This window comes from Balaenoptera ricei, chromosome 5 (assembly GCF_028023285.1).
Source record: "Balaenoptera ricei isolate mBalRic1 chromosome 5, mBalRic1.hap2, whole genome shotgun sequence".
Taxonomy (NCBI): domain Eukaryota; kingdom Metazoa; phylum Chordata; class Mammalia; order Artiodactyla; family Balaenopteridae; genus Balaenoptera; species Balaenoptera ricei.
In genome coordinates, this window is record NC_082643.1 from 34,235,875 (window position 1) to 34,263,651 (window position 27,777).

General features: G+C 34.6%; 1 protein-coding gene across 3 annotated transcripts in view; it reads right to left on the reverse strand.

The window, feature by feature from the left end:
* LRBA (LPS responsive beige-like anchor protein) overlaps nt 1-27,777 on the reverse strand; it is a 737,360-nt gene that overhangs the window by 601,711 nt on the left and 107,872 nt on the right. For all 3 annotated transcript variants that reach the window (XM_059922597.1, XM_059922598.1, XM_059922596.1), the window contains exons 10-17: nt 15,205-15,402; nt 14,896-15,029; nt 12,795-12,903; nt 12,340-12,492; nt 8,243-8,411; nt 5,762-5,841; nt 4,406-4,468; nt 2,453-2,550 (exon numbers count right to left, since the gene is read on the reverse strand). In XM_059922597.1, the coding sequence (XP_059778580.1) occupies nt 2,453-2,550; nt 4,406-4,468; nt 5,762-5,841; nt 8,243-8,411; nt 12,340-12,492; nt 12,795-12,903; nt 14,896-15,029; nt 15,205-15,402 (1,004 nt within the window). The remainder of the gene's footprint in view (nt 1-2,452; nt 2,551-4,405; nt 4,469-5,761; nt 5,842-8,242; nt 8,412-12,339; nt 12,493-12,794; nt 12,904-14,895; nt 15,030-15,204; nt 15,403-27,777) is intronic.

A 27,777-nucleotide genomic window follows, 5' to 3' on the forward strand; every position in this document is an offset into this window, starting at 1 on the left:
AAAACGGTATCAACCAACTTAGCCTACTTGACATTTATAGAACACTCCATCCAAAAACATCAAAACAACATCAAAATACATGTACTTTTCTGGTGCACATGGAACATTTACCCAGATATACTATATGCTGGACCATAAAGCAAGTCTCAATAAATTTTAAAGGATTCAAGTCATACAAAGATCCTCATAGACCAAAATTAATTAAATTAAAATTCAAACAGGGACTTCCCTGGTGGTCCAGTGGCTAAGACTCCACGCTCCCAATGCACAGGGCTAGGGTTCGATCCTCTATCAGGGAATTAGATCCCACATGCCACAACTAAGAGTTTGCATGCCGCAACTAAGACCATATGCAGCCAAATAAATAAATAAATATTAAAAAAAAAAAGAATCCCAAGGCCAAGTTAGCATAGGAAGCCCAGGGATTAACGATTAAAAAAAAAAACTTCCAATTCAAACATTAAAAAGATCTCTGGAACACACTTCTAAATAACACATGGATAAAACAAGAAATGAAAAGGAAAACGTATTTCAAACTGAATAAAAATGACATTAAACTGAAAGTGCTTAGGAAGAAATTTAAAGCACTAAATACCTATATTCAAAAAGAAGAAAGATCTCAAAACAGTGACAATGAATAAATTTGATTAACCTCTAGCCAGACTGATTTGGAAAAAAGAAAGAAGAAAAATTATTAGTGTCAGAAATGAGAGAGGTAAAATCACTACAGGCTTTTCAGATATTTAAATGAAAATAAAGGAACAACTTTACATCAATAAATTTGACAGTTTAAATGAAACAGACAATTCCTTGATAGATAGAAACTTACCAATGCTTATCAAAGAATAAACAGATAACCTAAACAGCCCTATATCTATTAAGAAAATTGAATTTGTAGCTAAAAACATCCCTACAAAGAAAATTCCACTCCTAGCTAACTTCACTGGTAAATTTTAGCAAACATTTCAAGAATAAATAATAATTATTCTATACAAACTCTTCAAGAAAATTAAAGAGTAGGGAATATTTCCCAAATCATTCTATGAGGTCAGCACTTACTCTGGCATTTAAATCAGCCGACTTTGAATATAACAAATTACCCTTCATAATGTGGGTGCCTCATCCTAACAGTTGAAGACTTTAATAGAAAAAAAGAAAGGACCTCCCTAGAGGAAGAGGGAATACTGCCAGCAGACTGCCTTTGGACTGAAACTGCAACATCAACTCTTATCTGGGTCTCCACCTGCCAGCCTGCAAATTTTGGAGGCTTCCACAATCACATGAGCCAATTCCTTAACATAAATCTCAATATTCCTCCCTCCGTCCCTCCCTCTCTCTCTCTATCTCCCTCCCTCTCTCTCACACATATGCACACACACCCACACCCTTTTGGTTCTGTTTCTCTGCGAATCTCTGAAAATACACTCCTTAAGTATAATGTATAAAGTCATCTTCTATCTTACAGAGAATGAGTACTGAAAGGTAACAAATAAAAACTTTGTAATAGAGGATTGATATGGGAAATTTATTATAACTAAATCAGTAAATTAGTTACTGTAGCTGATCATCCAACAAAGTAGCTGTTAAACTTTTGTAGCCCAAAAACCTTCTCATTAAATGAAAGATTTAAAACAAAAGTATTCTCTTTTGTTACGATGATTGTTGCAGACTGAATGTGTGCTCCTCAATTCACATGTTCAAGCCCTAAGCTCCACAGTGGCTATATTTGGAGATGGGGCATATAAGAAATCAATTAAGATTGAATGAGGTCATAAGGGCGGGTCCCTGATTTGATAGGATCAGCGTCCCTATTAAAAAAAAAGACTAAAGAGCTTGCTCTCTTCTCTCTCTCTCTCTTTCTGTTCGTGCACACACACAAAAAATCATGTGAACACACAACAAGAAGGTGGCTGTGCACAACCCAAAGGGAAAGCCCTCACCAGACACCAACCCTGCTGGCACCTTGATCTTGGGCTTACAGTCTCCAGGACTATGGGAAAACAAATTTCTGGTGTTTAAGCCACCTGGTCTAGGGTATTTTGTTAAGGCAGCCCGAAGAGGACTAATACAATGATGATCTGGGATTGGGGTTGGAAGAGGTTATGTTTTAAAGGGAAGATAGAGATCTTCTCTTGGATCACGATTGAATATTTTTGTTTTAGGACCTAAAGATAAGTCTGCTGAAGAATTCGACCTTACAATAGCAGTATAATAGCACTAACCATACAAAATACTGGAATGATTTGCCTGATCTGTCCTCACATACTAAATAGTAACACAGCCTCTATATTTAAAGATCTTTTCAAAAAACGTAAGACATGAAATAAAAACCTCTTATATCTTAAATCATTTTATAAGATCCAGTAATAATTTTCATATCTAAGAATCTGTCATTTCCAAACTGATCTCTTCTATTAAATATATTAAAATTCTTGAAATGTTAAACTCTTACCGTAACCCATTCCTTTGGTCAAAAGCAGGTATCATAGAATTAGGATGTTCTGACATTAATGCAACAAGCAGCTGTAGGACATCCATTAGATTGTCATCCTAAAATTATTTTAGAATTTTTTTAAATAAAGAAAAACAACTTATTTGAACAATGACTATTTCTCAAACAATGAATTTTAACTTAAAAAAAAAATAAGTAGACATCTATATGAATCCACTTTTTTTAAGCAAACATTCTTTATATACACATATTCACCTGCATAACTCAAAATACACAACACCAAATAGTCAAATAATTTCTTAATCAAAGATATAAAATGTCTCTTATACTGTATCAAGATTTCCTAAAACATATTCCATTGATATAATAGATACTGATTTACAGATTTTTTTTTTTTTTAAAGGAAGGATTATACAGCAAGAAATTGGGCAGGGGGAGGAAGAACAGGTTGTTCTTTTTATTACAGCAAGACATATTGAAGCTTTAATATGCTAATAGATGTTGTGATATGGTAGTAGTGCTGGGGACAACATACTGTGTATCACTTTCTAAACTTATTTAACTAGGACCACTTTGTGCACTAAGCCTCTCAAGAAACTAGTTCTGAAAGAAGACCTTTTGGGAAATGATAACTGGATAGTTCTCTTATATTATCTGTTGTCAGTATTAAAGATATAGATGATCAATAAATGCTTATTGTGTCAACATGCTACTGTATATGGTATAATTTGATAACATTTGCATAATAGCACAGGAGCAAGCACATATGAGTACTGAAATCTAAAAATTTCAGGAAAATCCTTTACAACCTCTGTTGCATATCATTAGGGCCTATTTGGGCATTAGAAATCCAAAAGACTAAAGGGAAGCAGCAGTTAGTCATCTCTATGGTGCCCTGCCTCCAGGTTTTCATTCACTGCTTTTGAACTTTTGCTGTGGAAGCTACTTGAATATTTAATTTTCAATATGCTAAGTAAATGATCTAGAAGTAGGGCACTGAGCCTTTGGAAAACTGTTATTTGAAGGACCTGAAAAATCCCTGATTTAATAGTTTCAGAGAAAACAGAAGATCACTGTGACTTCCAGTTTCTCTCTTATGAAATATTTTGGTCCCTAAGGGTCAAGAAAATCTAAAAATAAAATAGAATATCCTACTCAAGAAGAAAAAGAAATCACAATCATTAATGTTTGAGTCAAATATGATCCAATCAAGAAATTTAACCCATTCTTTTCTGCCCCACTTAACAAAGATAGGTCCAAACCATATCTCTCATTATTAATGATTTTAAAAGGCACTATTTCATGCTGTAACAAATATGTGAACTCAGAAAAAATGAATTATAACACAGGAATGTAAATTATCATATAAATGTTGTGCTTTATATGAAATTAATTTCAGATTCTACTTATTTAAAACATGTTTAATCAGATTATTTATTTAGACTACATCTGGCATATATTACATTTTTGCAATGCTAAAAAATAAAGGAAAAAACTCCAGACATTTCAACCTATTTATTTTCAATCATATAATTTTAAATCAACCATAAATGAGTTGTTTAACTTAACGGTATCTGATTATACAAAATCAGTGGGAAGACTGTTATGAATTTAAAAATCCAATCATTTTTAGTCATTTTCATTATCTATTTTTCCATTTCTTACACTGGTTCCTGGAAATAAACTGAAAGTATTCTTTGGTACAGTTTATTACTAGGTCAATGAGATCTAATTTTAACACTTTTTAAAAGCCTTTCATGATTATTCGCAAAGGCATCTTGCGGTAATAACGAATATTTAAATGAAGATTGCTAACATTTAGTTCCTAGATACATTTACTCTCCATTATAGTTACATCATTAATGAAAGATTTCTTTAACTATTTTACTTTTAAAAACGCGCCTAATGCAACTTCAAAAAATAAAATCCCAACATATAAAATTCAAATGTTACCTCATGCATAGTGAGTAGATAATTAAGAATGGCCTGTAGCTCATCTTCCTTTACTCCAGAATCCTTTAAAAACATAAGACAAGTATCTTATGCTTACATATATAAAACATTTTTGAAAAGGGAAATTATACACACAGATTTCTCAACTTGGTGAGTTGCTATAAATATAAAAAGATAATGTAATATAAAAATCTAAATTTAAAATAAAAATTCGGGGAAGCACTAAAGACATGCAGTATGCAACACAGTGTAGAAGTCAAAAGAGATCAGACATCAGTATCCTGTTTTTGGCACCTTATATGATAACCTATCTGGTAAAGCTTCAGAATCCTGACATAAGCAAAAATAATAATTAAGAACAAGTAAAAGGGTATTACTCAACACCTATCACTCCTCTAAATACAGAAGACAATTTTTCTGTTTATTTTCTTCTATTAAATTTGGACAGTAAAATGAACAGTTTCTAAAATTACCAAGTTAAAATGTCAGGTACTAAAAATTGAGTAGTAATTTCACTGGGAAAAACACTGTACTTTTAAATATGAATGCATTATAAAAATTTTCAAACTACTGTATTATTAATCATAAAACAAAGCTGAAATCTCAGAAAAGAACAATAGGAATTAGGAAACAAAACACACTAGGAAAGAATAGAAACAGGCAATTTAAAGGTTAAATTTTTTAATAAATGGAAATAAGATATCTGATTCTGAAAGATATACTAACAGGTCCATTTACCATAATATTATGTGACAGCTAATAAAGCATTAAACTGTAAAGAATAAGAAATAAAATGATATAGGAAAATACTGAATAAAACACTGGCAACAAATATATTTATATATTGGCATCTTATAAAACCAAAACACCGTCCTTAAAAATAATATTAAATTTTACTTTACCGATAGTAGAATGAAATGGGACAAAATGTAATCATTTCTATCTGGTACATTTATACAGGAAAACTATTTTTCAAAATCTGAATGTCAGGTACAAGGAATCTCTAAAATTGAAACCTCCTTGAGGAGCTCTGTTGACTACTGCATCACCAGTTCTAAGAATAGTAGAAGTAATAGAAACTCAGTAAACATTTGCTGAATGAAAGAATGAATACACTTGAACTCCAACAGAAATTCATATAACACATATTACGATTATCAATTTCTAATTCTGCATTAATGTTTATCAATTATATGCCTAAGGAGAAAAAACAAACAAGGAAATAAATATCTTTCAAAGTTTTTTCCACTGTGTAAATGTATTAACAGAGCAAAGAGTAAACAAACCAAGATTGTATTTTATGTGAAATTTTAAGTTCAATACACACATGCTATAGGGTAAGAAATATGAACTCACCTTCATCACTAATTGCTTAATGAACATCAACAAGAACGCTCGTAGAGAAAGCATTTCTTTTTGATTAGGTCGTGGTCCATCTTTTAAAAAGACAAACACATACACACACACTGAGTATTTCAAAAACCTCAAAGTTAAGTATAAAATTCTCATTCCCAATAGTTTTTCCACCTATTTATAAGAAACATAAAAGTCAGTTTCCTGAAGAGTTTAATGCCTCTAGAAGGATGAGTATTCAATCTCACATGCAATTGTATATACAATGCTCCAAATGTACAAAATGGGTTATGTAGAAACCACAATGAAAATGTTTGTTTTGGGGTAAGGTCAAAGGAATTTTAAAACATAAAAATGAGGTAACAAATTTATATTTAGTTTTAAAAGACTCTCTTGGAATGTTACTATGGTAACATAAGTTTACAAAGAAAAAAGCAAAAGAAAATCTAAACTTTATATGTGTATTTAGTATGAAAACACTTTTTTCTATTGTTACCATTGTATAAGCTAATACAAAAAGCTCAAAGTACACCTCAACACAGTATCATTCATGAAGAAGGGAAACATTGTGTTGACCTCCTCTGACATCTCCTCCTCTTCTTGAAAAAGTGCTTGGTCACACATGGCTCACATTAAAGTCAATTTTCATGTCTCAAACATACAATTCCCAAGTAGAAAGCTTTTGAAACCAAACACCCATTGTCCTAAGATCCTAATTTAGGTACTTGTCTGCCTCATATTTTCTGCAATTTTCCCCCCACTAATCACTATTTACAGCTAGTTCCTGGACCACCAAAGCATAGGACCACCATGGCCTTGAACAGATTAATTAAAATAGGAAGAAAATTGTTTAAAATTTGTTCCACATGACAATTCTTAGACAAAGAATAGGTTACAGAGTTACAATACAATCGCAAAGTTTGTGCAGCTCTCTCACTTGAAGTATAAGACTTTCCCAAGGTCACTAATCAGTTATAAAATCAAGGCCAGAATATAATACTAACACCTAGGACAGTACATGACACACCTACAGCACCATGAAGTAATCAGAAGGAAATTATAGCCTAGTTCTAGATCTGCCACAACCTCTCCAGCTTAAACAGATCATGTAACTTCTGTATGTCCTCATAGCTTTCTAAATTATAGCTAGCATATTGTCTGAGAATAAATCGAGTTTATTTTGAAAGGGATAGAAAAAGTATTATACAAATATGAAACCTCGTCTTTGTAAATCATTGAACAACCAAAGCCTTTGAGTAAAATCTGAATGTGGTTAGACTCTCCACCATCTATTTCCTGATTTCAAGCAACAGCTCTCAATTTTTATAAAGGGACTGAACCCATCTTCACACTCAGATCATGTGTTTTGGAGGTAAGAAGGGCCTCCATGCCTGGGCAATCTGAAGAATACCTGCCACACAGATGGACAAACGAGCCAACGAGCAACAAAGAGACTAAAAGGAACTTTTGCTGGAAACGCTCAATACAGGCAGATGCTCTTTTGCTGGATTTAAATTTGTGAGGATGTGAAGGTAGAGTGGTTGTCTGCCACTCTACAAAGAGAGAGATTATATGAAAAGAGACAACACAGAAGAACTGGGAAATTGAGGGAGACAAACTGGGTCCAAAGGCTGTATTTTGAACCCCTGCACCAAGTCCTACTGAAACTGCCAGTTTATATGAGCTGGTTAACCCTCTTTTATGATATAAGCCAATTTGAAGCAGGTTTTGCAATACTTAAAACCAAAAGAGCCACCATTTGTGAAACTTTTTATTTTGACCCCTTCCAAGAACTACTGACATGATCAATGAACACTATCCTTCCAATAATTTAGTCCTAATTATATAGGAAAATAATTACTGAAATTCTGTAGTTTCATTATATTATTTATTAGAAGCAGATACTCCCTACCCCTGGAAAAAATCTCCATCTCCCAAACAACACTGTTGTCAATGATTCTCATTGGGATAACTGGACTCAACATCAATACCAGTGGCTAATATAGAATTTCTTCTCACTCTCAATGCCTTAAAAATCATCCTAGTCATATTTGCCCTCAAACAACTCATACTAGCAAAAGTACCATTCTTCTATAAAAGTAGCGAGTTATTAACCTCTGGCAACCACGATTTAGGACAAACTATTAAAATTATCAACGAGATTTAAAATTTTACCATGATGAGATTTAGGAAAACTTCCAGAAGAGTGTAATAGTATTGGGAAAGACAGAAAGAGAGAGAGAGAGAGAGAGAGAGAATGAAAGAAAGAGAGAGAGAAAGAGGGAAAGAAAGAGAAAGAAAGAAAGAAAGAAAGGGGGGGAGGGAGGGAGGAAGGAAGGAAGGAAGGAAGAAGAAAGAAAGGAAGAGAGAAAGAAAGAAAGAGAAAAAGAGAGAGAGGGAGGGAGGGAGGGAGGGGGAGAGAGAGAGAGAGAGAAAATCCTGATTTGCCATATCTATATAATGTAATATACAGAGATGATATACCTAATCCTTTTGGGGTGATACCACTCCGATCCTGAGGATTCACTGCCCAGTAGTAGTACTTCAGTGTATGCATGACGAGAAGCACTGTTCCAACTCTCCGAATGGCATTATATATGTTGACTGTACCAATGAATTCCGTGGACAGATAAGTATAGAGTGTCAACTGAACCTAGAGAATCAAAATGAAGAGCTCAAATCAAAGAAGCTGACCAGCATTTTACCCCTGTTTCCAGGAATACCCTCAGGTTGCTCTACTTGGACCATACTTGTTCCAAAAAGCAAGCTGCTTAGCTTGATAATAACATTCATGTGAACAGATAACACATATCCACTGACACATACAAGCACACATACTCCTTATAAAATGAAAGCAGGCAAATGCTTCTTTTACAGTAGCACGATAAAGTAAACACCCCCAAATATATCAAATTTTTGCAGCACTATTCCATGGAAAAAACTGTTTGGTTTCTATTTAGCAATCAGCAATTATTCATGAACTTATGTAACTTCTTTATAATAAACCTACTACTTATGCTATGTATAGTTGTTTTCAAAAGCTAGAAATTATCTTTGTTTTAGAGAAAATTAGCAGCTGGAATAACTCAAAAGAAAAAAAAAGTAGAAGTAGCAAAAAAAAGTAAGAAAAAGTCAAAAGAAAGAAAATCATATAAAAACATGTAAAGCCTACCTTAAGAAATATTTATTAGAAAAATAGAATTGTGTTATAACAACTCATTACTATAAAGACTGTAATTATAAAATTATAGTCTCTAAAATTCACAAACAATTATACTCTAGTACTCGTAACAGCACAAAGTAAGGACCACTTTTGGTCTACTTTCATATCGAAATCAAGAATACTTTATAAACTAAACAATACTAAGTACGGCATTAAATTTGGCCAAACCCACACTACTCCTGATCATTTACAACTGAACATTTATGTTACCTTCCCAGACACTGAGGGCATTTTCATTTTTAACCCTGAAAGATAAAAATTAGTTGTGTATCTTCCACATGTCCTATAAACAATCAAGGTTAAATGAATTAGGGAGTCAATCAGTAATCATACATGGTAAAGAGTGGCAGATTCTGAACCACTTAAAATTGAGGCTTGGAAAATGATTGTAGTTTAGAAAACCATAAATATGCAATAATCTACAGACTTGCTGAAAGATAACATTACTTTAATGTAGCTACTGCTGTTCAAATAGATAGGCCTAGCTTACTTGTCACTGAGGATACATAGCACTTTCTACGACATGGTTCAAATTCTTAACCATGCTATTTCAGTCATGCAGAAAATATTTACCTCCACCTATATGTGCAGCACTGTATTACTGAAAATACAGTGGCATAGACACTGTCCCTCAGTAATGGAGAAGATAAAAAATACATAAATTTAAGTGAAAAAATAAAAGGTAATAACGACACCTCACCTACTGAAACATAAGAAAGGTTATGTGGCAATAAACAAGTGCCATACAGCTATTAAATACTATTAATTCAGAGGCCAGAGAAATTATTTTAGGGTAAGCTAACATAGTCAAGAAAAGTTTCACTAATAGAGGCGGTATTAAGGTAGCCTTTGAAGATGAGTAGAACAATAGGTAGACAGAACAAAAGAGGAAATTTCAAACAGGGAAAATGGTAGATGATACAAAAAGTTTCGCCAAATCCAGAACAACCATCCTCATCCTTGACTGTGCATTAAAATACCTGAAAAACATTTTAAAAATACCGATGTCTGGGTCCTGTCCCAGACCAATTAAATTAGAATCTAGGGTGGAGGGAGTGGGATTCTGTTTTTGTCTTGTTTTGTTTGAAAAAAAACAAAAAACAAAAAACCTCTCCCAACTAATTCTATAGACAGCCAAGATTAAGAACCACTGCTCTAGGATAACCTTTTGTACCCACCTAGCCATTGAGGACAAGTGAGTTTTTCACATAGAAAGCCTAGAAAGAATTGGCGTGAAGACCTAATGCTTTATTCTGAAAACAACGAGAAACCATGACAAGTTTGTAGGCTAAGAAATGATCTGATGAGAGTGATATGTTAAAAGCATAAAGGAATTCTGACGGAAAGTGATAAATTAAGATATGGAAAAGTGGAGAAAGTCAGTCTACCGAGAATGATATTATAGTTAAAGAAAAATGAACAGGCTTTAACAGCAACATATTGGAGACCTCAAGATTATTCATATTCTAATTATGAATAAACCTTTCCTCTTTCACTCTTTATATAATCTTATAACCACACAAATTATACATTAACATCTGTCTTTCCCATTACACCTAAATTCTATGAGGGCAGGAATCAGGTCTGTCTTGCTCACCACTGTACCCACAGTGCCCAGCATAAAGTAGCCACTCAGCAAATGAAAGACTGCTACCTACAAGAAAATTCATCTCTCTTGTTAGGTCATTTCAAAGCCTGTCTCTGAGCAGATCAAACTTAAATGGATATTATAAATGACTGTGAGCACCCTTTTCCAAAAGCAAAGATTGATTCATACATCCATACCCTCAACTTTGGTAACCAGAGGTGAATTTACCATGAAGCTAATGAAGCTTAAACTTCATGCCCACTCATCTAGACATGTTCCTTCCAAGACCCTAAACCTTATTTTGCATGCAGTATGTTGTATTCTTTTTCTTAAAAAGCTCCTTCCTCCCCCAAATTGTATGACCTTCGGGTCAAAACAAACTTTGCATCTGCCTTTTGTTATAACTACCTTTATAATAAAATTAGATATAACCCCTCATGGATACACAAAGCAGAAGGCTGAAACAAAAGTTAACTTTAATATTACCAAATCAACTGCAAATTCTGAAGAAGAAATTAAAGAAAATTATTAACAAGGAAAAGGTAAGAAATAGAGTGTAATAATATGATGGACTTAAGGAAACGATACATAGAAAATTTTTAAATATTCCCCTACAAGTAAGTATCTCATAAGAAGAGGCTTTTTGACCACTTCAAAAGAGGCCCAAAGCCTTACAAATACGCTGCTTAATAAGACAAAGAAGTGTTTAGTAAAGGTTTAAAAAGTAACTTGAAACAATCCTTGAAAAGAAATAAGACTGAGGGTCATAGAAGAGAAAGAGGTCAAATTTGAACCCAGAGATAAAAAGCTACAACCTCCAGCTGCCTCCTTTGATTATTTCCAAATGGCAATCAGAGTCAGCAGCTGTTTTTCTCCTTAACATTTGAAAAGAGCAGCTGAAAGTAAGATACTATGACTCCAGAAAAGTAAAAAAGTCTGCAGACATTTTTTTCTGACAACTAGAGTAAGTATGTGTTATTCCAACCTGAACAATGGTAAACACTTGCAAGTGAACCAAAAGAGAGAGGGGGAGAGAGGAAATCAAATTTTTAGGATAACTTAATAGAACATTAGGATTTATCAAAGGTTTTACTTATATATTTTATCACGAAATCACTTATGTTCACTTAATGTAATTGATTTCCTGTTACAGTACTAAATAAATTACTGTGTAAAATATAACTGTATTTAATAATTTGAATTAATGTGAAATTAAAATGATTAAATGTGACCTGTATAGCATGGAAGCCTTCAAGAAAGGGTGACATTTCAGCTGTTCCTGTAAAAATTAAACTCAAGAGCTCATCACGTTGGTGGAAGGAATATGTGTGTATAAAAGACAGAGAGAGAGCACAGTGAGTATGTATTTATATATATGTATGCATACATACATATGGATACATAGATATATATGTATGTATATTTGCAATAGAACAGAGCTACAGTTGATAGGAAACATACTTACACTGGAACTATCCAACTTTGGTTTACTAAATATAAATCAAAGTCTCTCTCAAATAAAATTTTATTTAACAACAGAAAATAAAGACTATAGCTTTTTTAAAAAAGAAATACTGATATTGCTTTAGGAAGGGAGGAATGGAGGGAAGAAATACTGACTTGCAAAAGTATATTTAGTCAAAAAATGCATTCCACTGAAATCTTACATAATAGCATGTAAACGGATAAAAGAAAATCCTCATAATTATCACTCTTCTCAAGTACAAAAACTTACTGAACATATTAGCACAAAGTCAATATATGTATTACCTTGGCTGGGGTATGAATCCATATAGCTGGGTTAAGAAGAATGTGATCACACAATTGCTTGAGTAGGGGCATCCCATTCTGCAGATTACTCAGATATTTTGAAAATGCAAGGCAAAGTTCAAGTACTGCTCTGCTGACATGGGATTTGGAAGACTGCAGAGGAAGATATTTCAAAGGTCACTACCAACACAAGGCAAGGTAAGTAAATTAAAGGCTGTCAATACCAGAAAAAGTAGGTCCACAAATTATGCTCAAAGTTAAAGATACCATGAGACTCAATACCACATTCCTCTAATAAAGCAGTGGGGGCAAGTTAAAACAACAAAAGGTTATTTTAATTTAGGTAATTTTATATAACCAAGGAGACACACTTGCAGACAGAATTTCTCAACCACTTAGGAGACTAAGTGGCCTGCAAATTAAGAATCAAAAATGTAAAGCATTTGATACTTTACCTTTTCAAGACTATATCCTATTACCAAAAAGCCCTTGCAGGCTAGCATCTGCTCTTGCATAGCAATTGAGTTCTTCAACAACTCCATGATAAAAGCCAGCAAAGTTGAACTGGAATAAGAAAAAAGACAATGGTTTGAAAAAACATATTCTATTTTTTAAAAAGAGGAGGGGGGTTAAATAGATGCAGTCTTTCATCTACCTTAATAAAAAGTTTCTATTCCAAGGAAATTGACACTCTACTAAAACTGCCTCCAACATTATTTCAGGACTAAAATTTTAATGTAAGATTAGGATTTATTACTCAAATATTTAGTTCATATCCTTTATCACAAATATATTAACAAATGAATCACTTAGAAACAATATAAAAAACATGCATGAAATAGAGCAAAATTAGGAATGTCCAAAAACAAGTAATAAAATGGCTAACATAAGTATATTAAAGCCCTAAAGAATGGATGTAACTTAGATGAGCAAGTATATTCAATTTTGGAGGGTTAGAGGCCAAATAGAAGGAAAAGATGTGGAGCAAACAGACTAGGATAGATAGCCTCCAAATGTGTTAGGGCTCCAAACTGGCCTAATTTGAACGGAGCATAGGGTTCATAAAGGGGAAAATAAGAAAGTAAAGCTGTAGACAAACTGAAGTACTTGAATAATAATTTAAGAATTTTGTTCATTATCCCAACAGAAAAATTGTAAAGTAGTAAGACTACAGCCATGCTCTCAACCTCACAACTTGTAGATACTCAAAATGGAATGGAATAAGGTTGGCTGTTACGTCCTTCTCAAAAGTTTTGAGAGATTCCCACAAAGAAAGGGAGAACAGCCAACCTCCTCCACGAAAGTACTTTTAACTGTCAGCAATTCCAATAATGTTGAAAAGTTAATAAAAAAAAAAAACTAAGCCCTGTTATAAAGGTTTTAGACCAGAATGCAAAAAATTTTATGAAGTAGCAATATGTCAAGGATAATATTATTTTAATTTTTTTTAATGTAGTCAATACTAGCTTTGATACATAATTCCTTTAAAAAAAAAGTCATTCCATTGCCTAAAAATAATCTGGAAAAATTATTACATCATTAAATATATACATTGGTAGTAAACCTCAAGTTGCACATAAAAGTAGAAATTAGAAAGAGAATTTCAAAAAAGGAGAATGAAAAACATTAAAATTACTCAAATAATTAAACATAATTACTTTATTATAAATAGATTCACTAAATTATACAGCCATGAAAAATTCATTTAGACATCCTTTCCAACATTGTAATAACTTGTCCTAGAATTCATGTCTCTTCCTTTTCGACACTCAACACTACAACAAAGGAGACAAAGGTGCCAAACATATGATCTAATTTTTAAAAACCATATCACTTATTATGTAACATAATCAAAAATTTTAGATTTCAATTACTTACTAGCAATCAATAATAATTAAATATGGAAAGCTGAATTACCATAAGAAATCACTGCCACATAACCATTTAAAATATTTTAAAACTATATTTTAGACAAAAATACATACATTTCTGATAAATCTATTATCACTATGTCTAACTTTATTCGAAAATAACATTATTGGGACTTCCCTGGTGGTGCAGTGGTTAAGAATCCGCCTGCCAATGCAGGGGACACGGGTTCGAGCCCTGGTCTGGGAAGATTCCACATGCCACGGAGCAACTAAGGCCACGTGCCACAACTACTGAAGCCAACGAATTCAGAGCCCATGCTCCATAACAAAAAGAAGCCACCGCAATCAGAAGCCAGCGCACCACAACGAAGAGTAGCCTCCGCTCACCGCAACTAGAGAAAGCCCGCACCCAGCAACGAAGACCCAACGCAGCCATAAATTAATTAATTAATTATTTTAAGAAACATTATTATGTTTTTTAGAGCTTCCATATTTCCTACTGATAAACAACTTAAATTAATATTATTATTATTGAATTGAATTTATAATAATTATAGTTCAAAAATTTCTTTATATTCTCTTTTAACCCTACAACAAATTTTAAAGTTTGAAAAAAATATTGTGCGGCTCAACAGTGATGAAAATAACTCTCACATCAAATGAAAGAAAAAACAAAAGCACTCACCATATAGTCAAGTCAACTTCATCAGATAAATATTGCCTATAATCCAACTGTGCAAAAAGTGGAAACAGCACTTGTACTCCTCCAATTGAATGCATGGCACTTTGGATGGAATGTGTTAAAACCGCCTTCACATCCTTGTAAAACAGAAGACACAGTAAAGATTCCAATGATTCTTTTCCAAAACAATTCAAAATGAAACATAACAAGAACAATAAAATGTTACATTACATGTCAGAAGCTACCAAATACACCTCAATAATACATCAAAATTTACCATTAAAAATATTCTTAAAAGATTACCACTAGTACCTGGAGCATGAGTGCATGCGGTGAATGAACAAAAATTGAAGGGTTGTCCTTAGGGGATGATTCGAGGCAGAGCTGGGCATCTGTGGCGCGTGGATTGTATGTGAATGCAATGGCACTAGAGAGTTTGCCATCATACAATAAAAGTTTGTGATGCTCAGCAAGGAACAGGTCACTTTCTGCTTTAAATTTAAATGTACCCTAAGAATTAATAAAAAGTAGAACAGTTAAGATAGACCACAAAAAGAAAAATTAACTACAAATCACCAGAAATATAAAAATTTAAGTAGAACACTGATCATTTTCCTAACAATGTCAATTAAGGGAAGCCTTGCATGCTTAGTTACTTCTAAAGTAGACTGAATTCATTTTAAAGATATACTGGAAATCAAGTCAACTTGACATTAAAACCTTACATTTAAAAAAATGTAAAATTAATATCCTACACAGCATGTTTTGTTTTTTTTATTGTATTGTCTTTTTTTTAATTTTGGTAAAAAGAACATAACATAAAATTTACCAACTTAAACATTTTTAAGTGTACAGTGCAGTGTTGTTAACTACAGCACACTATTGTACAACAAATCTCTAGAACTTTTATGTCTTGTGAAATTGAAATTCCCGTTGAATAACAACTCATTTCCACTGCCCCCCGTACCCTGGCAAACACCATTCTACTTTATGATTCCATGAGTTTGACTACTTTATATAACTCAAACAAGGGGAGCCACAGAGTATTTGTCATTTTGTGACTGGTATATAACATCCTTAAGATTCACCCATGCTGTAGGATGTGTCAGGGTTTTTTTTCTTTTTTAAAGCTGAGTAATATTCCATTGTAAATACATACCACATTTTCTTTATTCATCCATCCATAGACAATTAGGTTGCTTCGACCTCTTATCTATTGTGAATAATGCTGCAATGAACATGGGTGTGCAAATAGCTCTTTCATATCCTGCTTTCAGTTCTTTTGGATATATACATAGAAGTAAGACTGCTCAATCATGTGGTAATTCTATTTTTTATTTCTTGAAGAATCACCATATTGTTTTCCATAGAGGCTGCACCATTTTACATTCCCACCAACAGTGCATAAGGGTACCAATTTCTCCACACACCCTAAACCACACTTATTTTTATTTAACAACGGTCACACTAATGGGTGTAAGGTGATTATCTATTGTGGTTCTGATTTACATTTCTCTGATGATTAGTGACTTTGAGCATTTTTTCATGTGCCTGTTACACATTTATATTTTATCTTTGGAAAAAATTCTATTCAAGTCCTTTGCCCACTTTTTAAATTAGTTGGGTTTGTTGTTCTTGTTGTTGAGTTGTACGAGTTCATCATATACTCTGGATATTATTAACACTTTATCAGATATTTGGTTTGAAATATTGTCTCTCATTTCATGGGTTGCCTTTTTACACTGTTCCTTGATGCACAAAAATTTCAATGCACAAAAGATTTTAAGCTTGATGAAGTCTCATTTCATTGTCTATTTTTGTCTTTGTTTCCTATTTTTTTTGGTGTCATATCCAAGAAATCATTGCCAAACTCAATGTCATGAAGCTCTTCATGTGTTTTCATGCAGAAATCTTATGTGTAGGTCTTATGTTTAAGTCTTTAATCTATTTTGAGTTAATTTTAATGTATGGAAGGTAAGGATCCAACTTCACTCTTTTCCACATGGGTATCCATTTTTTAAAACACCATGTGCTTAAGAGATTAAATTTATTTATTTATTTATTTATTTATTTACGACTGTGTTGGGTCTTCGTTGCTGCGCACGGGCTTTCTCTAGTTGCAGTGAGCAGGGGCTACTCTTTGTTATGGTGCGCTGGCTTCTCATTGCAGTGGCTTCTCTTGTTGCAGAGCACAGGCTCTAGGCGTCTGGGCTTCAGTAGTTGTGGCATGCAGGCTCAGTAGTTGTGGCTTGCGGGCTTAGTTGCTCCGCGGCACGTGGAATCTTCCCAGACCAGGGCTCGAACCCGTGTGCCCTGAATTCGCAGGCGGATTCTTAACCACTGCGCCACCAGGGAAGTCCTGCTTAAGAGATTAATCTTTCCCCATTGCATGGTTTTGTATCCTTATAGAAGATCATTTCACCATAAATACAAGGATTCATTTCTGGACTCTATTCTGTTCCATTAGTCTATGTATCTCTCTTTATGCAAGTACCATAATGTTTTGATTACTGTAGCTTTGTAATATGTTTTGAAATCCTGAAGTGTGAGACCTCTAAATTTGCTATTCTTTTTCAGATTGTTTTGGCTATTCGGGGACCCTTGAGATTCCATGTAAATTTTAGGGTGGTTTCTTCATTATTGCAAAAAAATGCCATTGGGACATTCATAGGAATTACACTGAATCTGTAGATCACTTTGAGTAGCATGCATTTTTAACAATTTTAAGTCCTTCAGTCCATGAACACAAGATATCTTGCCATTTATTTGTGTCTTATTTAATTCTTTCAGCTATGTTTTACACTTTTTACTCACTGTACAAGTCTTCTGCTCCCTTGGTTAAGTTTATTACTAAGTATTGCTTTTTATGCTATTATAAATGGGATTACTGTCTTATTTTCCTTTTCGGATTGTTCACTGATAGTATGTAGAACTACAACCGATTCTTGTTGCATATGATGTTGGCTGTGGGCTTTTCATATATGGTCTTATTATTTTGAGGAAGTTTCCTTTTATTTGTAACTTGTTGAGTGGTTTTATTATTAAAGGGTGTTGAATTTTGTCAAATACTTTATTTGCATCTATTGAGATGATAGTGTAGTTTTTGTCCTTCACTCTGTTAATGTGTCGTATTACACTGATTTTTTTTCATATGTTGAACCAGCTTTACATTTCAGGAATAAATCCCAGTTGGTCACAGGGTATGACCTTTGATGATCTTTGTCTGGTTGTGGTTTCAGGGCAATGCTAAACTCAGAAAATGAGTTTGGAAGTGTTCCCTCCTCTTTATTTTTTGGAAGAGTTGAGGAGAACTGGTGTTAATTCTTCTTGAATGTTTGATAGAATTCTCCAGTAAAGCCATTTAGTCCTGGGCTTTTCCTTATTCAGAGGTTTTTGATTATTGATTCAATTTCCTTATTAGCGATAGTCTGTTCAGGTTTTTATTTCTTCAGTCTTGGTAGGTTGTATGTTTCTAGGAACATCTATATCTTCTAGGTTATATAATTTGTTGACATGTAATTGTTCATAGTAGTCTCATAATTCTTTTTATATTCATAGCATTAGCTGTAATGCCTACTCTTTCATTTCTGCTTTTAGTTAAAGTCCTCTCTTTTTTCCTTAATTATTCTAGCTAAGAATTTCTCAGGTTTTTTGGTCTTTTTAAAAAAAACTGACTCAGTTTTGTTGAGTTTTTCTATTTCTTTTTTTGTCTCTATTTCATTTATTTCTGCTCTAATCTTTACCACTTCCATGCCTCTGCTAGCTTTGGGTTTAGTTTGCTCTTCTTTTTCTAGTTCCTTGAAGCATAGATTAGGTTATTGACTTGAGATCATTCTTTTTTTTAAGGTAGGCATTTATCACTATGAACTTCCCTCTTAGTATTGCTTTCTCTGCATCCCATAAGTTTTGGTATGTCATTTTAGATTTCACTTGTATCAAGATATTTTCTAATTACCCTTGTAGTTTCTCCTTTGACCCATTAGTTTTTTAAGATTGTGTTGCTTAATTTCCACATATCTGTGTATTTTCCAGTTTCCTTCTACTGCTGATTTCATTCCATTGTGGTCAGAAAAGATACTTGGTATGAGTTCAATATTATTAAATTTGTTAAGACTTGTTATGTGGTAATACGTGGTAATATGTGGTCTATCCTAAAGAATGTTCCATATGACCTTGAGAAGAATGTGTACTCACTCTACTATTGTTGGGCAGGATGGTCTATATATGTCTGTTCGGTGCAATGGATCAATATTGTTCAAGAACTCTGTTTCATTACTGATCTGCAGTCTGGTTGTTCTGTCCATTATTGAAAGCACTATATTGAAGTATCCTACTATTATTGTGTTTCTGCATAATTCTTCCTTCAGTTCTGTCAATGTTTGCTTCATATATTTGGGAGTTCTGATGTTAGGTGCATATATTTTTAATTGTTATATCTTCCTGGTGAACTGACACTTTTATCATTATATAATTTCCTTCTTTGTCTCTTGTAACAGTTTTTGACTTAAAGTCTATCTTTTCTGATTATAAGTATGGCTACCTCTGCTCTCTTTTGGTTATCATTTGCATGTACTATCTTTATCCATCCTTTCACATTCAGCCTATGTATGTCCTTAGTGTGTCTTTCCTGGACAAAACACAGTTGACACCTTGTTTCTTGAATCCATTCAGCCAATTTACTTCTTTTCAGTTGGAGGTTTAATCTCATCACATGTACTGTAATTACTGAATGGGAAAGACTTAGTATTGCCATTTTCTTCATTGTAATTTGTTAATTGTTAATTGTTTTCCTTTGTATTTCATTGACTTTTTTCGTATTTATATGCTTTGATCCCTTCCTCCTTTTATTCTGTGTAATTTCTATGGGTATTTTATTTGTGGTTACCATGGAAATTATATAAAATAACTTAAAGTTACAATACTCTAAACTGATAATAACTTCAATCACAAACAGAAACTACTCATTTATATCTCCACTTCCCCCCACTTTATATTATTGATGTCAAAAATGACATCTTTTTGGGACCTCCCTGGTGGCGCAGTGGTTAAGAATCTGCCTGCCAATGCAGGGCACACGGGTTTGATCCCTGGTCCAGGGAGATCCCACATGCAGCAGAGCAACTAAGCCCGTGCACCACAGCTACTGAGCCTGCGCTCTAGAGCCTGTGAGCCACAACTACTGAAGCCCGTGTGCCTAGAGCCCATGCTCCACTACAAGAGAAGCCACCACAATGAGAAGCCCACGCAAAGCAATGAAGAGTAGCCCCTGCTTGCCACAACTAGAGAAAGCCCGCAAGCAGCAACAAACACCCAAAACAGCCAAAAATAAATAAATAAATTTATTTTTTTAATTACATTTTTTTATATTGTGCATCTATTAACAAAGATTCAGAAAATTTTCTTGCTTTTGTCTTTTAAATGGATGAGAAAATAAACTATAACCAAGTGGGATTATCCCAGACATGCAAGGTTGGTTTAAATTTGAATAATCAATGTAATATACTACATTAATAAAAATGAAGGACAAAAATCACATGATCATCTCAGTAGAAGCACAAAGAGCATTTGACAAAATCCAACAACTCTTCATGATAAAACACTCAACAAGATAGGAATAAAAAGTAAACTCCCTTCAATAAACAAAGACCATCTACACAAAATTGACAGCTAATGTCCTAAGCTGATGGTAAAAGACTGAATGCTTTCTCCCCTAAGGTCAGGAAAAAGATAAGATGTCTGCTTTCACCACTTTTTTTATAATTTTATTGTGGTAAGAACACTTAACAGGAGATCTACCTCATTAACAGATATTAAGTGATATTAACAGATAATTATTAACAGATAATAAGGTATTATTATCTATAAACACAATGTTGTACAGCAGACCTCCAGAACTTATTCATCTTGCATAACTAAGAATTTAGTACCAGTGACTAGTAATTCCTTTTTTCCCTTCCCCCAGCCCTTGGCAACCACCATTCTACTCTTTGTTTCTATGACTTTGCTTTTATCTCATATCATTGGAATCATCTAGTATTTGTCCTTCTGTGGCTGGTTTATCTCACATAGCATAATGTCCTCAAGATGCTGTACTAGAGGTCCTAGCCAGGGCCACTAAGCAAGGAAAAGAAATAAAAAGTGTCCAGAAAGAACTAAAACGAGGGCAGTTTACAAATACATCATCTTATATATAGAATCTTAAATATAGAAAATGCCAAGAAATCCACACATAAAAAAACAAACTATCAGAGCTAATAAACTAGAACAGCAAGGTTGTACTGTAGAAGATAAAAATATAAAAATCAATTTAGTTACCATCCATAAGCAACAAATAACCCGAAAATGAAATTAAGAAACAATTCCATTTGATATTGCACGTAAAAGAAGAAAATATTTAGGAATGAATTTAACAAAATACATGCAAGACTTGTTCACTGAAAACTACAAAAAGAAATTGAAGAAGACCTAAATAAATGGCATAATATCCCATATTCATGGATTGGAAGATTTAATACTCATAAGATGACAAATCTTTCCAAATTGATCTAGAGATTTGAGGCAATATCTATCAAAATCCTAGTACTTTTTTTTGTAAAAGTTAACAAGTGCATCTTAAATTCATACAGAAATGTAAGATACCAACAACAGCCAAAACAATCTTGAACAAGAACAAAGTTGGAGAACTCATACTTCCTAATTCAAAAAATGCATTACAAAACCACAGTATTCAAGACTGTACTACTAGCCTAAGAACTGACATACAGTTCAATGAAACACAATCGAGAGTCCACAGATATTTACATTTATGATCAATTGATTTTTGGTGAAGCTGTCAAGAAATACAATAAGGAGAGAATATTCTTTTCGGCAAATGATGCTGAGACAACTAAAAATCCAAATGTAACGGAATAAAGTTGCACCAAATACAAAAATTAACTCAAAATGAATCAAACGCTTAAATGTGAGAGCTAAAAGTATAAAACTTTTATAAGAAAACACAGGAATAAATCTTCATGAACTTGAATTAGGAAATAATTTTTTAGATATGACACCAAAGCACAAATAATAAGAGAAAATATAGACAAATTGGACTTCATCAAACTGAAATGTGTGCTTCAAAGGAAAACATCAGGCAAGTGGGAAGACAAGCCACAGAATGGGAGAAAATATTTGCAAATCATATATCTGATAATGGATTTGTTTCTAGAATATATTTTTAAAACTCTTAAAACTGAGGCTGAGGAGAGGAGAAGTGGGGAGTTGTTGTTCAATAAGTACAGAGTTTCAGTTTTGCAGAATGAAGAGAGTTCTGCAGGTAGGTTGCACAACGTAAAAATACTTAACACTACTGCACTGTACACTTAAAAATAGTTAAAGTGGTAAGTTTTATGTGTATGTTACCACAATTAAGTATTTTTTTTTGAAAACCTCTTAAAATTTAGCAAATAAAAAGGGAGCTCAGTTTTTAAACAGGCAAAAGTTCTGAATAAACATTTCTCAAAAAAAGACATACAAATAGCCTTATCATAAGCACACAAAAACACATTCAACATCATTAGTCATGAGGGAAATGCAAATCAAAACCCAACCACAATGAGATACCATTTCACACCCACGAAAATGGCTATAATCAAAAAGTCAGATAATAACAGGTGTTCAAGAGAATATGAAAACATCGAAATCCTCATATACAGCTGCAGTAATGTAAAATGATGTGGCCACTTTGGAAAGCAATCTTGAAATTTCTTAAAAAGTTAAGTGGAGAGTTACCATATTACCAGCAATTCCACTCTAGGCACATACCCAAGAGAAATAAAAACATGTGTGCACATAAAACCTTGTACAGAAGGGTTCATAGCAGCATTGTTCATAACAGCCAAAAGGTGGAAACAGCCCAATGACCATCAACTGACAAATAGATAAAATGTGATATACCCACACAATATTATTTAGTAATAAAAAGGAATGAAGTATTAATGCATACTACAACATAGGTGGACCCTGAAAACATTATACTAACTGAAAAAACGTCAATCACAAAAGATCTCATACTGTATACTTTCCTTTACATGAATTGTCCAGAAGAGACAAATCTATACAAATAGAATTAGATTAGAGTACTGGGAAGCAGGAAAAATCAGGAGGGAATGCTGATAAGTATACTATTTCTTTGGGGGATGAGCATACTTTAACATTAGAGAGTGGTAATGTTTGCACAACTTTGTGATACAATAAAAATCACTGAATTATACATAATAAATGGGTGAATGGTAAGATATGTGAATTATATCTCAATAAAACTTCCATTTTAAAAAACTCATTCAGAGTAAAGGCTGTTCTGGGACCAATTAACAAAGCTTAAAAGTAAAACAAACTTCAGAGACCTTCAAGATGGCAGAGAAGTAAGACGTGGAGGTCACCTTCCTCCCCACAAATACATCAGAAATACATCTACACGTGGAACAACGCCTACAGAACACCTAATGAACACTGGCAGAAGACCTCAGACTTCTCAAAAGGCAAGAAACTCCCCATGTACCTGGGTAGGGCAAAAGAAAAAAGAAAAAACAGAGACAAAAGAATAGGGACGGAACCTGCACCAGTGGGAGGGAGCTGTGAAGGAGGAAAGGTTTCCACACACTAGGAAGCCCCTTCACTGGCGGAGACACGGTGTGGGTGGGGGAAAGCTTCAGAGCCACGGAGGAGAGCGCAGCAACAGGGGTGCAGAGGGCAAAGCGGAGAGACTCCCGCACAGAGGATCGGTGCCGACCAGCACTCACCAGCCCGAGAGGCTTGTCAGCTCACCCGCCAGGGTGGGTGGGGGCTGGGAGCTGAGGCTCAGGCTTCGGAGGTCAGATCCCAGGGAGAGGACTAGGGTTGGCTGCATGAACACAGCCTGAAGGGGACTAGTGCACCACAGCTAGCCAGGAGGGAGTCCGGGAAAACTCTGGACCGGCCTAAGAGGCAAGAGACCATTGTTTCGGGGTGCGCGAGGAGAGGGGATTCAGAGCACCACCTAAATGAGCTCCAGAGACAGGCACAAGCCGCGTCTATCAGCGCAGACACCCGAGACAGGCATGAAACGCTAAGGATGCTGCTGCAGCCACAAAGAAGCCTCTGTGCAAGGTTATCCACATCTATCCACATCTCCCATCCCAGGAGCCTGTGCAGCCCGCCACTGCCAGGGTCCCGTGATCCAGGGACAACTTGCCGGGGGAGAACATACGGCAGGCCTCAGGCTGTTGCAACATCAGAGTGGCCTCTGCCCAACATCACACTGACCTCTGCCGCCGCAGGCTTGTCCCACGTTCCATACCCCTCACTCCCCCCGGCCTGAGTCAGCCAGAGCCCCCTAATCAGCTGTTCCTTTAACCCTGTCCTGTCTAAGCGAAGAACAGATGCCCTCAGGCGACCTATGCACAGAGGCGGGGCCAAATCGAAAGCTGAACCCCAGGAGCTGTGCAAACAAAGAAGAGAAAGGGAAATCTCTCCATACAACCTCAGGAGCAGCGGATTAAATCTGAACAATCAACTTGATGTACCCTACATCTGTGGAATACCTGAATAGACAACGAATCATCCCAAAATTAAGGCGGTGGACTTTGGAAGCAACTGTAGACTTGAGGTTTGCTTTCTGCATCTCATTTATTTCTGGTTTTATGTTTATCTCAGATTAGTATTTAGAGCTTATTATCATTGGTAGATTTGTTTATTGATTTCCTTGCTCTCTTCCTTTTTTTTTTAATATATATATATTTTTTCCTTTTTCTCTTTTTGTGAGTGTGTGTGTGTATGCTTCTTTGTCTAATTAGGTCTGTAGAGCTTTGCTTTTACCATTTGTCCTAGGGTTCTATCTCTCCATTTTTTGTTTGTTTGTTTTGTTGGGTTTTTTTTTTTTTAGTGTAGTTTTTAGCACTTGTTATCATTGGTGGATTTGTTTATTGGTTTGGTTGCTCTCTGCTTTCTTTCTTTTATTACTTTTTTATTTTTAATAATATTTTTTAACTTTTTATTTTAATAATTTTATTTAATTTATTGATTTATTTACTTCTTTATTCTTTCTTCCTTTCTTTTCTCTTCTACCCTTTTCTTCTGAGCCGTGTGGCTGACAGAGTCTTGGTGCACTGGCCAGGGGTCAGGCCTGAGCCTCTGAGATGGGAGAGCCGAGTTCAGGACATTGGAACAAAAGAGACCTCCCGGCTACACATAATATCAAACAGCAAAAGCTCTCCCACATATCTCCATCTCAACACTAAGACCCAGCTCCACTCAACGACCAGCAAGCTACAAGGCTGGACACCCCATGCCAAACAACTAGCAAGACAGGAACACAACCACAACCATTAGCAGAGAGGCTGCCTAAAATCATAATAAGGTCACAGACACCCCAAAACACATGACTGGACACGGTCCTGCCCACCAGAAAGACAATATCCAGCTTCATCCACCAAAACACAGGCACCAGTCCCCTCCACCAGGAAGCCTACACAACCCACTGAACCAACCTTACCCACTGGCAGCAGACACCAAAAACAACGGGAACTAAGAACATGCAGCCTGCAAAAAGGAGACCCCAAACACACTAAGTTAAGCAAAACAGAAGACAGAGAAATACACAGCAGATTAAAGAGGAAAGTAAAAGCCCAACAGACCAAGCAAATGAAGAGAAAATAGGCAGTCTACCTGAAAAAGAATTCAGAATAATGATAGTAAAGATGATCTAAAATCTTGGAAATAGAATGGAGAAAATACAAGAAACATTTAACAAGGACCAAGAAGAACTAAAGAGCAAACAGACAATGATGAACAACATAATAAATGAAATTAAAAATTCTCTAGAAGGAATCAATAGCAGAATAACTGAGGCAGAAGAACGGATAAGTGACCTGGAAGATAAAATAGTGGAAATAACTACCACACAGCAGAATAAAGAAAAAAGAATGAAAAGAATTGAGGACAGTCTCAGAGACCTCTGGAACAACATTAAACGCACCAACAATCAAATTACAGTGGTCCCAGAAGAAGAAGAGAAAAAGAAGGGGACTGAGAAAATATTTGAAGAGATTATAGTTCAAAACTTCCCTAATATGAGAAAGGAAATAGTTAATCAAGTCCAGGAAGCACAGAGAGTCCCATACAGGATAAATCCAAGGAAAAACAAACCAATACAACTATTAATCAAACTATCAAAAATTAAATACAATGAACAAATATTAAAAGCAGCAAGGGAAAGCAACAAGTAACATACAAGGGAATCCCCATAAGGTTACCACTTGATTTCTCAGCAGAAACTCTGCAAGCCAGAAGGGTGTGGCAGGACATATTTAAAGTGATGAAAGGGAAAAACCTACAACCAAGATTACTCTACCTAGCAAGGATCTCACTCAGATTTGATGGAGAAATTAAAACCTTTACAAACAAGCAAAAGCTAAGAGAATTTAGCACCACCAAACCAGCTTTACAACAAATGCTAAAGGAACTTCTCTAGGGAGGAAAACAAGAGGAGGAAAAGACCTACAATAACAAACCCAAAACAATTAAGAAAATGGTAATAGGAACATACATATCAATAATACCTTAAATGCAAATGGATTAAATGCTCCAACCAAAAGACACAGACTGGCTGAATAGATACAAAAACAAGACCCATATAGATGCTGTCTACAAGAGACCCACTTCAGACCTACGGACACAAACAGAATGAAAGTGAGGGGATGGAAAAAGATATTCCATGCAAATGGAAAACAAAAGAAAGCTGGAGTAGCAATTCTCATATCAGGCAAAATAGATGTTTAAATAAAGACTATTAGAAGAGACAGAGAAGGACACTACATAATGATCAAGGGATCAATGCAAGAAGAATATATAACACTTGTAAATATTTATGCACCCAACATAGGAGCACCTCAATACATAAGGCAAATACTAACAGCCATAAAAGGGGAAATCAACAGTAACACAATAATAGTAATGGACGTTAACACCCCACTTTCACCAATGGACAGATCATCCAAAATGAAAATAAATAAGGAAACACAAGCTTTAAATGATACATTAAACAAGATGGACTTAATTGATATTTATAGGACAGTCCATCCAAAAACAACAGAATACACTTTCTTCTCAAGTGCTCATGGAACATTCTCCAGGATAGACCATATCTTGGGTTACAAATAAAGGATTGGTAAATTTAAGAAAATTTAAATCATATCAAGTATCTTTTCCGACCACAACGCTATGAGACTAGATATCACTTACAGGAAAAAATCTGTAAAAAATACAAACACATGGAGGCTAAACAATACACTACTAAATAACCAAGAGATCACTGCAGAAATCAAAGAGGAAATCAAAAAATACCTAGAAACAAAGGACAATGAAAACACGACAATCCAAAACCTATGGGATACAGCAAAAGCAGTTCTAAGATCGAAGTTTATAGCAATAAAATCCTACCTCAAGAAACAAGAAACATCTCAAATAAACAACCTAACCTTACACCTAAAGCAATTAGAGAAAGAAGAACCAAAAAAACCCCCCAAATTTAGCAGAAGGAAAGAAATCATAAAGGGCAGATCAGAAATAAATGAAAAAGAAATGAAGGAAACAATTGCAAAGATCAATAAAACTAAAAGCTGCTTCTTTGAGAAGACAAACAAAATTGATAAACCATTAGCCAGACTCATCAAGGAAAAAAGGAAGACTCAAATCAATAAAATGAGAAATGAAAAAGGAGAAGTAACAACTGACACTGCAGAAATACAAAGGATCATGAGAGATTACTACAAGCAACTCTATGCCAATAAAATGGACAACCTGGAAGAAATGGACAAATTCTTAGAAAAGCACAACCTTCCAAGACTCAACCAGGAAGGAATAGAAAAT